Raw genomic sequence first — 15,260 nt, forward strand, 5'->3', positions numbered from 1 at the left:
ACTCTAGAAAGAGTGCAGAGAAGAGCAACAAAGGATACTGGAAGCTAAAACTTATAAAGAACGGTTGGTGGAATTGCGTATGTCCATGAAAAGAAGGACCAGGGGTGACATGATAGCAGTCTTCCAATATCTCAGGGGTTGCCACAAAGAAGAGGGAGTCAAGTTATTCTCCAAAGCAGCTGAAGGCAGGACAAGAAGCAGTGGGTGGAAACTAATAAAGGAGAGAAGCAACCAAGAACTAAGGAGAAATTTCCTGAAAGTTAGAACAATTAACCAGTGGAACAACTTGCCTCCAGAAGTTGTGAATTCTCCAACACTGGAAGTTTTTAAGAAGAGATTAGACAACCATTTGTCTGAAATTGTATAGGGTTTCTTGCCTGAGCAGGGGGTTGGACTAGAAGACCTCCAAGGTCCCTTCCAACTGATTCTGATTCTGACCAGTTGTATGTCACTTTTTTTAGTTGTAAGGCCTTGGGAGATGGAAGGAAGAAGGGAAGGTATTAGGGGCAGAAGGAAAAGGCCTTGGGAGACAGAAGGGAAGGTACTAGGGACAGAAGGAAAAGGCCTTGGGAGACAGAATGAAAATCTTGGGAGTCAGAAGGGAAAGTCTTGGGGGCAAAAGGCTTTGGGGGACAGAAGGAAAAGGCATTGGGAGATAGAAGAAAGACCTGCAGCCTAGACAATCAACATAAGCAAAGGTATCTCAGTCCATAGATAGAGGGAGGGCTTGGAAAATTTCTCAGAAGGGACTCTCCCTAGTTTTTTGGGGGGAAAGTAAAAGGAAAGGAAGGGAGAAATATGTTTAGATTTGCAAGTTTCTATTAACATAACCTTACAATAAAGGTAGAGTTGATATTCATTGTTGCGCTTCTTGTCTGGACTATTTCAAAGGGCTAACAGTGCCACACATTTAAAAAGGGAGTGGGGGCTCTGGTTGTGTCTTGATTTTTTTACCCTCCCCTTTAAATATTCACAGAAAAAAGGGGAGGGAAACTTATTTGGAAGAGAGGGGAAACATTTGCTTTGCAGGATATTTTTTTCAAATTCCCAGTTTATTCAAGAGCCCTGATTTCCTGGTGGTCTCCTATCCATAACTAACCAGGCTTGATCCCGATTAGCTTTTCAAAATCAGGAATGAAGGGGGGGAAACTTTCTTTACATATATCCTAGCAATTGTTATCAGCAGTTACTCTTAATCTCTACTAATGACTAGATATTCATGGAAATTTATCTGGCTTCTTATAGAATTACTCTGTGACTTGGCTTTTTTCCCCTCCAGGTCACTGGCTAATTCTATTCTTCTTGCTGCCTTCCATTTCATATTTTCATTTCATGCCTGGCTTGCAATGGCCATTCTCAAACATCATGATTAATTCCCCGTCCCAGTGGGTCACGGCCACCCATCGTATTTATTTTCCAAGAAGGACTTTAGGTTGTAGGTGAAGCTACAAGCTATTTGAAAACACAGACAATGCTGGAATCTCTCATTTCTCTTTGCAACTGGTCATTTCCCCTTTAGCTCTGTAGGTAAAAAAACTTTTAAAAAAATCTTAAACAAATTAAAGTGAGGTCAATCAAAGAAACCTGGCTGGTGCAGGCACATTTATGCCCACCAATTCTATATATATATATAAAAATTAACTATCTCCATTTTCAGCAAGAGCTGAAGCCAGAAAGGAACAGGGTAGAAGGCAAGCTAAGGAAATTAGAGCTTAGAGATTGGTTGTGAATTAAACCAAGCACTTTTCCTGCATCCCAAACGCATCTTTTTCCCCATGGTAACAAATTTACTCTCCTTTCCTTTGTTCAATTAGTCATCCTTAATTAAGAACCTGCCAATTAAGCCAAGGTTTCTCCTGTGTTACCTGTCAAACAGCTCACCACCTGTCACCAACTCAAGGATGAGCGTGATCTCTGTGGGGGTTTCGAAGATGTCTTTGAGTTTGATCTAAAAGCAAGCGGGAAGAAATAGAGGAGGATGAATAACTTTGATGTAAAAGCCTTGCAGAAATTAGGAAAAAGCAATGGAAATTCCGAATATTTACACGTTTGCATGCTCAGACCCCACTGAAAACTGTCCATTCGAAGTTATCATGCAGAAAGTAACTTCAATCTGCTTGATTTTTATGACTTTATATGCGTCAACATTAGAGGTTGGCAAATCTTTTAACGGAGGGTTATCAATTTCACAAGTTTATGGTGCCCTTTGGGTTGAAATTAAAAATATTTTCAAAATGGTACTAAAACCTCTTATCCAGATTACAGGTCAGCCTCGACTTAATAATCACAATGGGGACCACATTTTCCATTGTTTAGCAAGTTGGTTGTTAAGTGAGTTGCACCTGCTTTTACAACCTTTTTGGTGTTAAGAAAATCACTGCAGTTGTTAAGTGAAACATGCAATTGTCAAGCAAATGCAGCTCTCCCCGTTGGCTTTGCTTGTTGGAAGCCTGCTGGGAAGATTGTAAATTGAGATTTCATGATCTCAGGAATAAATGCATGCCAGTTGCCAAGCACCCAAATTTTGATCATGTGACTGTGAAGATGCTGCAACAGTCATAAGTACGAGGACTGGTCGTTAAGCCACTTTTTTCAGTGCCATGGAACTTCAAACAGTCACTATAAATGGTTGTTGGTAAAGGGCTATATGTAGTACACTTTCTCTAAAATATAAGATACATAAGATGTATTTTATGATTATAATCATGATTAATCACTTGCTTGTATGTACACTGAGAGCTTATGCACCAGAGACAAATTCCTTGTTTGTCCAATCATGCTTGGCCAATAAAGAATAGGATAGGATAGGATAGGATAGGATAGGATAGGATAGGATAGGATAGGATAGGATAGAATAGAATAGAATAGAATAGAATAGAATAGAATAGAATAGAATAGAATAGAATAGAATAGAATAGAATAGAATAGAATAATAGAGTTGGAAGGGACCTTGGAGGTCTTCTAGTCCAACTCCCTGCCCAGGCAGGAAACCCTACACCACTTCAGACAAATGGTTATCCAACATCTTGTTAAAAATTTCCAGTGTTGGGGCATTCACAACTTCTGCAGGCAAGTTGATCCACTTATTAATTGTTCCTTAGTTCTCTTTAGTTCTAAATTGCTTCTCTCCTTGATTAGTTTCCACCCATTGCTTCTTGTTCTACCCTCAGGTGCTTTGAAGAATAGTTTGACTCCCTCTTCTTTGTGCCAGCCCCTGAGATATTGGAACACTGCTATCATGTCTCCCCTAGTCCTTCTCTTCATCAAACTAGACATACCCAGTTCCTGCAACTGTTTTTCATATGTTTTAGCCTCCAGTCCCCTAATCATCTTTGTTGCTCTTCTCTGCACTCTTTCTAAAGTCTCCACATCTTTTTTACATTGTGGCGACCAAAACTGAATGCAATATTCCAAGTGTGGCCTTACCAAGGCATTATAAAGTGGTATTAACACTTCTGTTCTGTTCTGTTCTGTTCTGTTCTTTTTTGTTCCATTCCATTCCATTCTATTAGCTTTATATACATTTTGTTTGCCTTTTTTCTCTTTTGTAAACTATTTTCTCTAACAGGTCTTTTTCCTTTTTTCTCAAATGTTCTTTGTAACCTGGCACATTTGGAGAACTGGGAATTTAAAATGATGATTCAGTTTTATTTTGGTAATTTTGCTGCAAAAAACTGATATTAGATCAGTTTTCATTCTGATGCAAATTGCATAATTTTCTCACCAATAATGATTCAGACACATAAACTGTTCTGATTTGATTTTTTTAAAAGAAAGTGCTAATTTATATTAAAAAGTCCAAACTGAGTTGCCAGCTGGGTCCTTCGGTGGAATCTCTGCTCTGACCCAGAACAATGGTATGTCAGAGACACTGCTAAAAATAAAGTTAAGGGCATTGTGGAAAACTAAGTGAAGGTCTATAATCCATCCCAGGAAGGTTTTATACAGATAGTCCTCCACATACGGCAATTTACTTAGTGATCATTTTAGGTTACAACATACTCCCCAAAATGAACTTATGACCCAGATTCAAAGTGCGATGGTTGCTCCCCTGCAATCATGTGATCTCACTTTGGGTTTTTGGCAATCAAGCAGCATTGGTGGCTGTTTGCAGTATCCCGTGGTCATGTGACCACGATTTACAGCATTTCTTGCCAGAAATCAACGTTTACTTCTGGTTTCCTTCAAATATTGCCCATTGCTGACAATGGAATGGAGTGGAGCAGTGGTAGGTTTCAATTTTTTTTACTACCGGTTCTGTGGGTGTGGCTTGGTGGGCGTGGCAGGGGAAAGATACTGAAAAATCTCCATTCCCTCCCCACTCCAGGGGAAGGTTACTGCAAAATCCCCATTTCCTCCCGATCAGCTGGGACTTGGGAGGCAGAGAATAGATGGGGGCGGGGCCAGTCAGAATTTTTACTACCGATTCTCCAAACTACTCAAAATTTCCGCTACCGGTTCTCCAGAACTGGTCAGAACCTGCTGAAACCCACCTCTGGAGTGGAGTGGAGTGGAGTGGAGTGGGGTGGGGTGGGGTGGGGTGGGGTGGGGTGGAATAGAATAGAATAGAATAGAATAGAATAGAATAGAATAGAATAGAATAGAATAGAATAGAATAGAATAGAATAGAACAGAACAGAACAGAACAGAACATTTATTGGCCAAGTGGGATTGGACACACAAGGAATTTGTCTCTGGTGCATAAACTCTCAGTGTGCATACAAGCAACAAAGTGATAAATCATAAGATACCAATAGGAGTAGGTAATAGGAAAGATGAGAAGGGTAATAGTAATGCAGTCCTACTGCATGGTTAGATATCCTTAGGCATAAGACAGTGCTATGGGAATTATCTGTTTAGGTGAGTGATCGCATGGGGGACCACAGTATTTGCTTAATGGCCATAGTGTTTGCTTCATGACCACTGCATTCACTTAATGACCACTGCAAAAAAATAATAATCATATGATCAGGTTGGTTACATGGCTGATTTATGACTGTCATGACATATGACAGAAAACCTGTGCTCCATAACGGTTGTAAGTCGAGGACTACCTGTAACCACCTAAAGCAAGCAATAGTATTCACTGTCCCTCACTATGGAAGCCAAAATTGGATTTTGAAGAAGCGAAATAGGAAGAGTGTTGATGTTTTTGAATTTTGCCTTTAGAGAGCTATTATGGACAGGCTAAAAATAAATGGATCATCAAACAAATCAATTTAGAGGTCTCACTCATGGCACAGATGCCCAGATTATCGTACTATGGATGCATTAAGCAAAGACTCGGCTCGGCTCCCTAGCGGAAGCTTTAATGCCAGGAAAAGATGGAAGGAAAGAGAAGAGAAAGAAGACAAGCAGCAAAATGTAAGGACTCTGTTACAGCGATGATGGGCGCCGTGATGGACCAGGTTGAGGAAAGACAAATTTATCTCTGTGGTTGCTAAGAGTCGCTACCAACTTGAGGGCTAGTCCTCGACTTACAACCATTTGCTTAGTGACCGTTCAAAATGACAAGAGCACTGAAAATAATGACAGCTGCAGCATCCCCATGGTCATGTGACCAAAATTCACGCATTTGGCAACTGGCCTGTATTTATGACAGTTGCACTGTTTCATCCCGGGGTTATGTGGTCACCATCCGTAACAGAGGTGGGTTTCAGCAGGTTCTGACCAGTTCTGGAGAACCGGTAGTGGAAATTTTGAGCAGGTCGGAGAACCGGTAGTAAAAATTCTGACTGGCCCTGCCCCCATGTATTCTCTGCCTCCCGAGTCCCAGCTGATCAGGAGGAAATGAGGATTTTGCAATATCCTTCCCCTGGAGTGGGGAGGGAATGGAGATTTTACAGTATCCTTTCCCTGCCACGCTCACCAAGCCACGCCCACCAAGCTACACCCACAGAACCGGTAGTAAAAAATTTTGAAACCCACCACTGATCTGTAACCTTCCCAGCTGGCTTCCGACAAGCAAAGTCAATGGGGGAAGCCGGATGCGTTTAATGACCGCACGGTTCACTGAAGAACTGCAGTGATTCACTTAACAACTGTGGCAAAAACAGCCGTAAAATGGGGCAGAACTCACTGCCTGGCTTAGCAACAGCAATTTTGGGTTCAATTATGGTGGTTAAGTCAAGGTCTACCTGTAATCCATCAATCAAAGCATCAGCTGTGGATCTAGCGGTGGCTTTCCAATATTCTTACCACCGGTTTGCTGTACACGTGCACGCTTGCTTTGCGTGCTTGCCTTCCGCGCATGCCTTCTGTGCATGTTCTTGGCCTTCTGTGCATGCTCTTTGTTCACACACACGCCTTCCACGCGTGTGTCCAGCCTCGAAAACATGGCTAAATAGGATGGCATTACGACGGGGTGGGTGGGGGTTGCTCCTGATTCCGACTGGTTCGCAAGACTGGCGGGAGGCCCCGCCCACTGCCCCGGATATCGTCATTGGCGATCTGCGCATGTGCAGAAGCGATCCCATTGTGAACCGGTAGTAAAGGTAAGTAGAACCCACCCCTGGGCCCACCCACCGGCTGAACTCCACCTCTGTGTGGATCATTGCAAGGTGTTGGTGAGAAAGAGCAACATATTGTATAATGAGGAAAAAAAAACCATAGTACAACTGAAACCAACAGCCATACTCACATCTAATAGGAAGCATTATACACACTGCATAACTGCAACTCAAAAATCAATGGAAGGCATGAACTATTTTTTAAAAAATGTTGCCTGGAAGTAATTTTGATGAGTTTTTAGCCAGCAAATATATCATACATTTTTATATTTATTATAAATATACACGAATATTATATTTGATCTAAATATAATAAACAGACGTCAAAAGGTTTAATTTTTTGAGGCTTAGGCTTAGCAACAAAGGAAGTAAATCACAAGATTATTGAAAGATTCCCAGCTGTCAAGGCAACCTGAAATCACAGCTTTTTGTATTCTTTATGACAATACAATGAAGCTAAAACCCAGAGCCTATTAGGGGAGAGGGAAATATTTGCAACCGCCCTTCGAATTTTCTCTTTCTAGCTCACCCTCCCTTCCTCCCAGAAAATTGTTCCATAATAGTTTCTTAAGATGTTAGTGACACTGTGAATTTCATACCACTTTAATCATTACTTCCCCAGCTCAGGGTGCTTCATTCAGTCATCCTACAATACATACCAGTCACACCAGGAAGAGGCTTAATGCTTCCTTCTAATACATGGCTCTGCAATCTTTTTCTTATTAACTTCAAAAGTTTGCAATCCTATTATCACTTCCTATCAGCTGAACGCTGGCAGCAGCAGGGAAAGTTACACGTCGCAAGGGTAAACAATGAAATGAAATTTCTCATCTCCTCTCTTTTTTTTTTTTAAATGGAACTTTGAACAAACAAAGAAATTTGTACAGAGAAGAAAAAACAAGCTTGATTTAAAAAAAAAAAACCGAAACAAAGAAAAGCTGAGATTTTATTGTCCGTGCAAGAAACTACGGTAGATCGGTAACTATGTAGGAGAAAGAAATTCATAGTGTTTGATATATTCTCAGGGGCCCTGCATAGAATCAATCATTTTGCCAAGGAAGAGGGAGGGATAGAAAGGGATAGAGAGATAGATGGATAAAAAGATGATAGAAGATAAATGATTGTTAGAGAGATGGATGACGGATCTATCTGATGATACATTAATATGTGGATAGAAGATAGATAGATAGACAGACAGACAGACAGACACATAGAATCGATGGATAGATAGAATCGATGATAGCTAACTAGACGATAGATAGATAGATAGATAGATAGATAGATAGACAGACAGACAGACAGACAGACAGACAGACAGATAAAGACAGACAGACAGACAGACACATAGAATCGATGGATAGATAGAATCGATGATAGCTAACTAGACGATAGATAGATAGATAGATAGATAGATAGATAGATAGATAGACAGACAGACAGACAGACAGACAGACAGGTAAAGACAGACAGACAGACAGACAGCAGTTAGGCAGGCAGGCAGGCAGACAGATCATGATCTTGGTTTCATAGTGGACATCTCAATGAAAATCCAGAGTGCAACAGCTATCATTTATTTATTGATTAAATTTATTTGCTGCCCATCTCGCTGTCATGTGACTCTGGGCGGCTTACAATCTATTAAAAAGGATTCCATGCTCGGAATCATTAAGGAGGGAATTGATAATAGAAATGCCAATTTAATTAAGCCATAAATATAGGACGGTTATGGTCCCTTGGACTGAAGAGGAATATTTTGGAGCTGGAAGAGATGTAAAAGATGGACAGTGATTAATATTAATATGTATGTATGTATGTATGTATGTATGTATGTATGTATGTATGTATGTATGTATATATATATATATATATATATATATATATATATATATATATATTTGTTTTCTCAGGTTTTCGCGGGTGTTTGTATGTAGGTCTTTGGTTATTCGGGTCTTCTCCCACGTAAAATTGGAAGTGTCTTGGCGACGTTTCGACGAAGTCTCATTCGTCATCTTCAGGCTGGTGTTCTCGGCTTCGTGCTTCCAGGAGCAACTTGCTCCTGGAAGCACGAAGCCGAGAACACCAGCCTGAAGATGACGAATGAGACTTCGTCGAAACGTCGCCAAGACACTTCCAATTTTACGTGGGAGAAGACCCGAATAACCAAAGACCTACATATATATATATATATATATATTCTTACTTCTTCGTAGGATTTATGTGTGTTTTTCTTCTAGCCAGGTTTTCCCTACGTAACCAAGGTTTTTTGAACCAGCTCAGTAGAATCACATCTACTCGGTTCTGGGCTTTTTTCTTTTCTAACAGCTAGCAAGCTCTAACTGCTAGGTGGGAGACCTACATAACCCTACGTATCTATTTAGGTCTCCCACCTAGCAGTTAGAGCTTGCTAGCTGTTAGAAAAGAAAAAAGCCCAGAACCGAGTAGATGTGATTCTACTGAGCTGGAGCTACAAAAAACCTTGGTTACGTAGGGAAAACCTGGCTAGAAGAAATATATATATATATATATATATATATATGTGTGTGTGTGTGTGTGTGTGTATGTATTTAAGTATATGGGTCTGTAGGTATATATGTATGTATGTATATAGTATGTGCCTATTGTACACATAGGCACATACTATATACATACATACATATATACCTACAGACCCATGTATACACATGGTATGTATACACAAAAGTATGTATACAAAAGAATGTATACACTTTTAAAAGCAGGCAACAGCATTTCATTTTTAATGTGTGCCAGTGTACCCACAGTAAAACATGACAATAAAGGCTATCTAAAAGGAATCCAAAAAGAGACATTGGCTGAAGCAGCTCCCTGTGAGGAAAGAATAAAACAATTGCGGGGCTACAGCTTAGTGACCATTCAGAGTTGTGACGGACCTCCCCAGGGTTACTTACGACCCAGATTCGAAGTTCTCACAGCTGGACTTTCCAACAGTCACGTGACTGTATTTTGGACGCTCGGCAACAGGAAATCAGAAGATGGAAAAAAAAAACACCTCTGCATGTCACGAAAACAAACCAAATGTGATTACCAATGTAAGCTAACCATTTTAAATATTACAGAGATCAGTTACTTACAATATTTGGATGGGAGAGCCTCAGCAAAACTCCAATTTCAGTTCTGACAATTTTCTTGTCAATCTGCAAAGAATAACATTTACAATAATGTTGCTATCCAGGTGGTCCTCAATTTTCAACCATAATTGACCCCAAAATTTGTGTTGCCAAATGAGACCTTTGTTAAGGGAGTTTTGCCTCCGTTTTACGACTTTTCTGGGCCACAGTTGTTAAGTAAAGCATTGCAGTTGTTAAGTTAATAACCCCGTTTGTTCAGTGAATCCGGCTTCCCCATTGACTTTGCTTGTCAGAAGGTCGCGAAAAGCATTTACGTGATCTGGTGACACTGCAACCATCATAAATGTGAGTCAGTTGCCAAGTGTCCAAATCTTGATCATGTGACAATGGTCATAAGTGTGACTATTGGTCATAAGTCACTTTTTCCAGTGATGTTGTAACTGCGAACGGTCACTAAATGGACTGTTGTAAGTCGAGGACTACCTGTACTGGGTGATGCTAGGATTGAGGAAAAGCAAGACTATATGGACAAATGATTTTGCCATTGCCTCCTTCTTAGGGCTGAGAGAAAATGACTGGCCTAGATGGCTTTGTGTTTAAGGCCAGACTAGAACTCATAGCTTCCCAGATTCTGACCTTTGTCTTCACCATTGGCTCTCAAGTTATGTTAAGCACTACTTAATAGTAAATACAGGTAGTCCTGGATTTACAACCACAACTGAGCCCAACATTTCTGTTGCTAAACGAAACAGTTATCAAGTGAATTTTGCCTCATTTTACGACCATTCTTGCCACAGTTGTTAAGGGAATCACGACAGTTTTCAAATTAGTAACACACTTGTACAGTGAATCTAGCTGCCCCACTAACTTTGCTTGTCAGAAGGCCGCAAAAGGCGATCACATGACCAATGACTCCAGGACATTGCGACCGTCATAAATATCAGTCAGTCGTCAAGCATCTGAATTATGGTCGTGTGACATTGGGATTACTGCAGCGGTCGTAAGTGTGAAGAATGGTCATAAGTCACTTTTTTCAGTGCTGTTGTAACTTTGAATAGTCACTAAACGGACTGTTGTAAGTCGAGGACTACTTGTAATATGACTTTGAGATCATTCCTTTTGTGTTAAAGGAGGGGTTGAAAAGGTCAAGTGGGTAGGCTGAACCACTATCAAAAGAAGGATGGGTTTCCATCAGTTTTGGCCAAGGGTGGGCTTCAAAAATTTTTAGCAAGGGGTTCTCTGTCCGGTTGCTGGGTGGGCGTGGCCATGGTGGGCGTGGCCTAGTCAGCCTCTGCACCACGGTGGGGGTGGGTGCATTTTTGCCCTTCCCGGGCTCTGGAGGTTTTCTTCGAGCCTCCGAGAGGGTGAAATGGTCTCCCCAGGCTCCAGAGGCCTGTTTCCGGCCTTCCCGAACTTCCGGTAGGCCAGTTTTTCGCCCTCCCCAAGCCTCCGCATGCGCCCTGCATTTACCTGCATCCAAAACGGGCCGCGTGGGGACTCCTGGGAGGGGAGGGGCAAGGTCAGCGGGGCCAGCCAGGAGTGGGATTTGGGGATTCTCTAAACTGTATAGAATCTTAGCTAGAGGTTCTCCCAAACCCCTGAGAATCCCCAGCAGCCCACCCCTGTTTTCGGCTGCCATCTTGACTTTTTCGATACCTCCCTGAAGATGCTTCTTTTAACCATCATTCTTGGCTAATATCAGCCCTTTGAGGTAGGCCAAGTCAGGAAACAGATAGCATGTTAGAACTCTGCTGACTTAGAATATACAGATAGTCCTCACTTAAAGACCACAATTGGGACAATCGTGGTCATGAAGCGAGGGTATCTATATAGCCTAAATTAGTAGAGTTCCACAATTTGTGACAATTTTGCTGGTTTCTGGCCAAAAACATCCATTTGGAAGAATTAGTTCATTATCCCAATTTTGGTCATTAAGCGAGGATTATCTGTACAGACTAAATCAGTAGAGTTTTTACATGCTATTGTTTCCTGATCTGGCCTTACCTTAAGTGCTAACAATAGCTAAGAAAAACGTGTGAGTTTAGGTTGCTGAGCAAAGAGGTCATTAAGTAAGATGCCCACGTGACTGCTTAGCTCAATGACCACAATCCCAGCATTCCCTGTTGCACTCGTTAAGGGATCCCATGGGTCATTAAGTAAACAGAATCCTTCTCTGTGTGAACCCTGAAGCTGGCCTGGTTGAAGCCATCTTGGAGCTTCAGTGCTGCCACACTGGAGCTGAGGGATAGGGAGAGGGGATTAGAGATAGTTGGGGTTGTGTAGTCAAAATAAAATACTTTCTCTTGGGAACCAAGGATGTTCTCACACCTGGCCGGAGGAAGGAGGAGTGATGTCACCAGGCCACCAAAGGGTGCCTTGATTGGACCATGTGACTGATTGTTTGGGGTTGAGGGAAAAACTTTTATTTTTAATTAGGTGAAACCCAAGAGCCTTGGTAGCACAGTGGACTGAAGCACTGTTATTAACATCTGCTGCTTGCAATTACTGCAAGTTCAAATCCCACCAGGCTCAAGGTTGACTCAGCCTTCCATCCTTTCAAAGGTAGGTAAAATGAGGACCCAGATTGTGGGGGCAATAAGCTGACTTTGTATAAATATACAAAAGTATGAAGGCTATTGCTTAACGCATTGTAAGCCGCCCTGAGTCTCCGGAGAAGGGCGGCATATAAATTAAAGCAAAACAAAAAACAAAAAAACCTCTGAAGGGTCCCGCAGATTTGTGCCAATATGATATATCCAATAAAGCTATTCTTTGAGAAATTTATTCATTTGCCTTGGAGTTTTGCTTAGTATGGGTCTATTTACTTGGAATCCTGACACCAGTGGTGGGATTTAGCCGGTTCTGGTGAACCGGTAGCTAAATTGCTGGCTGGCTCTGCCCCTCCCCTCCCCACCCCTTCCAGGTGTCTCTCTGCACCCCATTTTGGCTCCCAGGTAAATGCGGGGAGGCTAGGCCCAAAACGGGGCACGGGGAGGTGCCCCTCTGCAGCCCATTTTCGCTCCCAGGAGGCTTCAGAGAAGTTCCCTAGGCCCACAATGGGGCGCGGGAGGGGGGCATGTCCCCCCTGCGGTCTGCTTTTGCTCCCAGGGGGGTGCAGGAGGCCGAGTGCTGTCTGTCACACCACCTGGCCACACCCACCATGGCCATGCCCACCCAGCCGGTCATTAGGACAGAGAACCTAATGTTAAATTAGGTTTAACCCATTTAACCTAATGTTAAATTATTTGAATCCCACCACTGTCTGACTCTCTATGCTTATGCAGTTGCAGGGAGGAAAGGAATGACGCTTAAAATCCTTCTCTCCCTGCCTCTGGGTGGCGCTCCACAGAAGTGGGGAGAGAGGGATTCAGTTGCCTCCTGAAAAAAAAGCACCTTTGGGTTTAGTCTTCTAGCTTTCAGACTCGTGCTGGAGCCCATCTTCAGGGAACTTCTCTCTACCGGAATGTGGGCTATTTTATGCATAGAATTTATGTGGTAAGTGGGACGCGGTGGCTCAGTGGCTAAGATGCTGAGCTTGTCGATCGAAAGATTGGCAGTTCAGCGGTTCGAATACCTAGTGCCGCGTAACAAGGTGAGCTCCCGTTACTTGTCCCAGCTTCTGCCAACCTAGCAGTTTGAAAGCACGTAAAAAATGCAAGTAGAAAAATAGGGACCACCTTTGGTGGGAAGGTAATAGCATTCCGTGCACCTTCGGCATTTAGTCATGCCGGCCACATGACCACGGAGACGTCTTCGGACACCGCTGGCTCTTCGGCTTTGAAACGGAGATGAGCACAGCCCTCTAGAGTCGGGAACGACTAGCACATATGTGCGAGGGGAACCTTTACCTTCGCCTGTTTATGTGGTGCCTGGTTGTGTGTGGCTTTTTATTTGTGGATTGGGGTGTTGATGGTCAGCTATTAAGTCCTTGGCTCTTGTTTTCTTGTTCTGCCAAATCCTCAGCTACTAAGTACCTGATAAGAAATTTCTTTACATTCTTCCATTCAGCTTTCAGGAGGGATTTGGAGCTTCCTGCCTGCTTGGATTTCGGCTGCTGAGATCCCAGCAGGCATGGATAGGCCAGGGACCACTTTCAGCCAGCCCCAAAAGATGAGAGGGAGTCCTCTTGACAGACACTATCAGTTTACAACCTTCCCCGCTGGCTTCCCCATTGATGTTTTGGGGAAGCCAGCAGAGAAGAGTGCAAATAGTGATCACGTGATTACGGGGCGCTTGCCAATTGGTTGTAAGTGTGAACCAGGTTGCGTGACACCCTGATTGCGATCATGTGACTGCAGAAGGGTGTGTGTGTGTGTGTGTGTGTGTGTGTGTGTGTGTGTGTGCAACATTCTGCAAAAGTTGGAAGTGCTTTAGTGGCCATAAAACACTCCTTCCCAAGGCCACCGTAATTTCAAAGTCATCAGTCAATCGGTTGTTAAATGAGGACTGTTGGTCATAACAGAATCTTGGAAGCCTGGCAGGATTTCCCCTTCCTTCCCTCCTTCTACAAGGTTAAGGCAGAGTCACTTTAAATTTGTTTCTAATGTTCTATTTCTGTCCTGGGATTAAATCATGTACCGCTATCATGTACATTTTCCAAGGTCACATCTGTGATTCTCTATAGTACTATATTTCCATTATTTGTAATTTAATAAGATACTGAGAAATCCAGATTTTGGAAGCCAAAAGGTTGGCTGAGTCACCTGGAAACATTGGAAGAAAAAATATATATCTAAAAATCATTTACAGAACGGATTGCTGGCTTATCAACATGTGAATTAAGCTTCTCTTTCCAGTAAGAGGGCAAGAAAGAAGATTTTTGAGCAATATAAACAACATTCTGGCAGTTATTCTGTTCCGAATATAATCTGCCAGGCCCTTTTAACCTTTTTTTTAAAAGTATTAAATTTGAAGTTATCCCATTAACGGAATATAATTCTGTTATTTCTGTTGTAAGCATGTGTACTTCTCTTGTGCTAATTAATTTAGTGTAATAAGATTTGTTTGTTTTAAAATGACATTTGAAACCAGAGTATCCTGGGGAACTTACACCGAGCCTCGGAGCATCTGTAATGGGTGGGTGTGAGTCAAAATGATGGTTGTGATTGTGTGGTTATGAATCCCACCCCCCGCCTCTCTATGTATGCTTCTGCAGCCACCATGTTCCCAAACTCACCTGTAGAACTTGCATTGAATTACCATTAGGATGCTGATGATATACAATTACAGAATAAAAGTAGTCCTCAATCTTCTCTCTCTATATATAAATGGCTATGTGTATGTTTGTGTATGTTCCAGCATAACTCTGGAACACCTTGAGCAATTTCAACCAAACTTGATACACAGATGACTTACCCTCTGGAAAAAAATTATGTGGAGGTAAGACACACTTAACACCCCTCGGGGTGTGTCTGTGTGTGTGTGTGTGTTCCAGCATAACTTTGGAATGCCTGGGCCGCTGAACTGAAAAGGAATGAATTATATCTATAGTGTCAAATCACAGTACTTTCGACAGTGATAGTGTGCATTTTGGATTCAAGTTCTGTTAAGATACAGCCTGTTGTGCCTTAAAATGGCTTCTACTGTACTGCGCAGTGGAGTTGCCATGGTAACAGCTTCACAGTACTCCACAAGGGGACTCTCT

The 15,260-nt window shown here is 42.2% G+C and overlaps 1 protein-coding gene across 1 annotated transcript in view; it reads right to left on the reverse strand.

The window, feature by feature from the left end:
- Positions 1-15,260, reverse strand: part of LOC139308342 (calcium/calmodulin-dependent protein kinase type IV-like) — a 63,813-nt gene that overhangs the window by 28,804 nt on the left and 19,749 nt on the right. The window contains exons 3-4 of the mRNA XM_070931854.1: positions 9,620-9,682; positions 1,866-1,948 (exon numbers count right to left, since the gene is read on the reverse strand). Of these exons, the coding sequence (XP_070787955.1) occupies positions 1,866-1,948; positions 9,620-9,682 (146 nt within the window). The remainder of the gene's footprint in view (positions 1-1,865; positions 1,949-9,619; positions 9,683-15,260) is intronic.

The sequence above is a fragment of the Pituophis catenifer genome, unplaced genomic scaffold (assembly GCF_029215685.1).
Source record: "Pituophis catenifer annectens isolate HBS135680 unplaced genomic scaffold, rPitCat1.0.hap2 SCAF_1, whole genome shotgun sequence".
Taxonomy (NCBI): Eukaryota; Metazoa; Chordata; class Lepidosauria; order Squamata; family Colubridae; genus Pituophis; species Pituophis catenifer.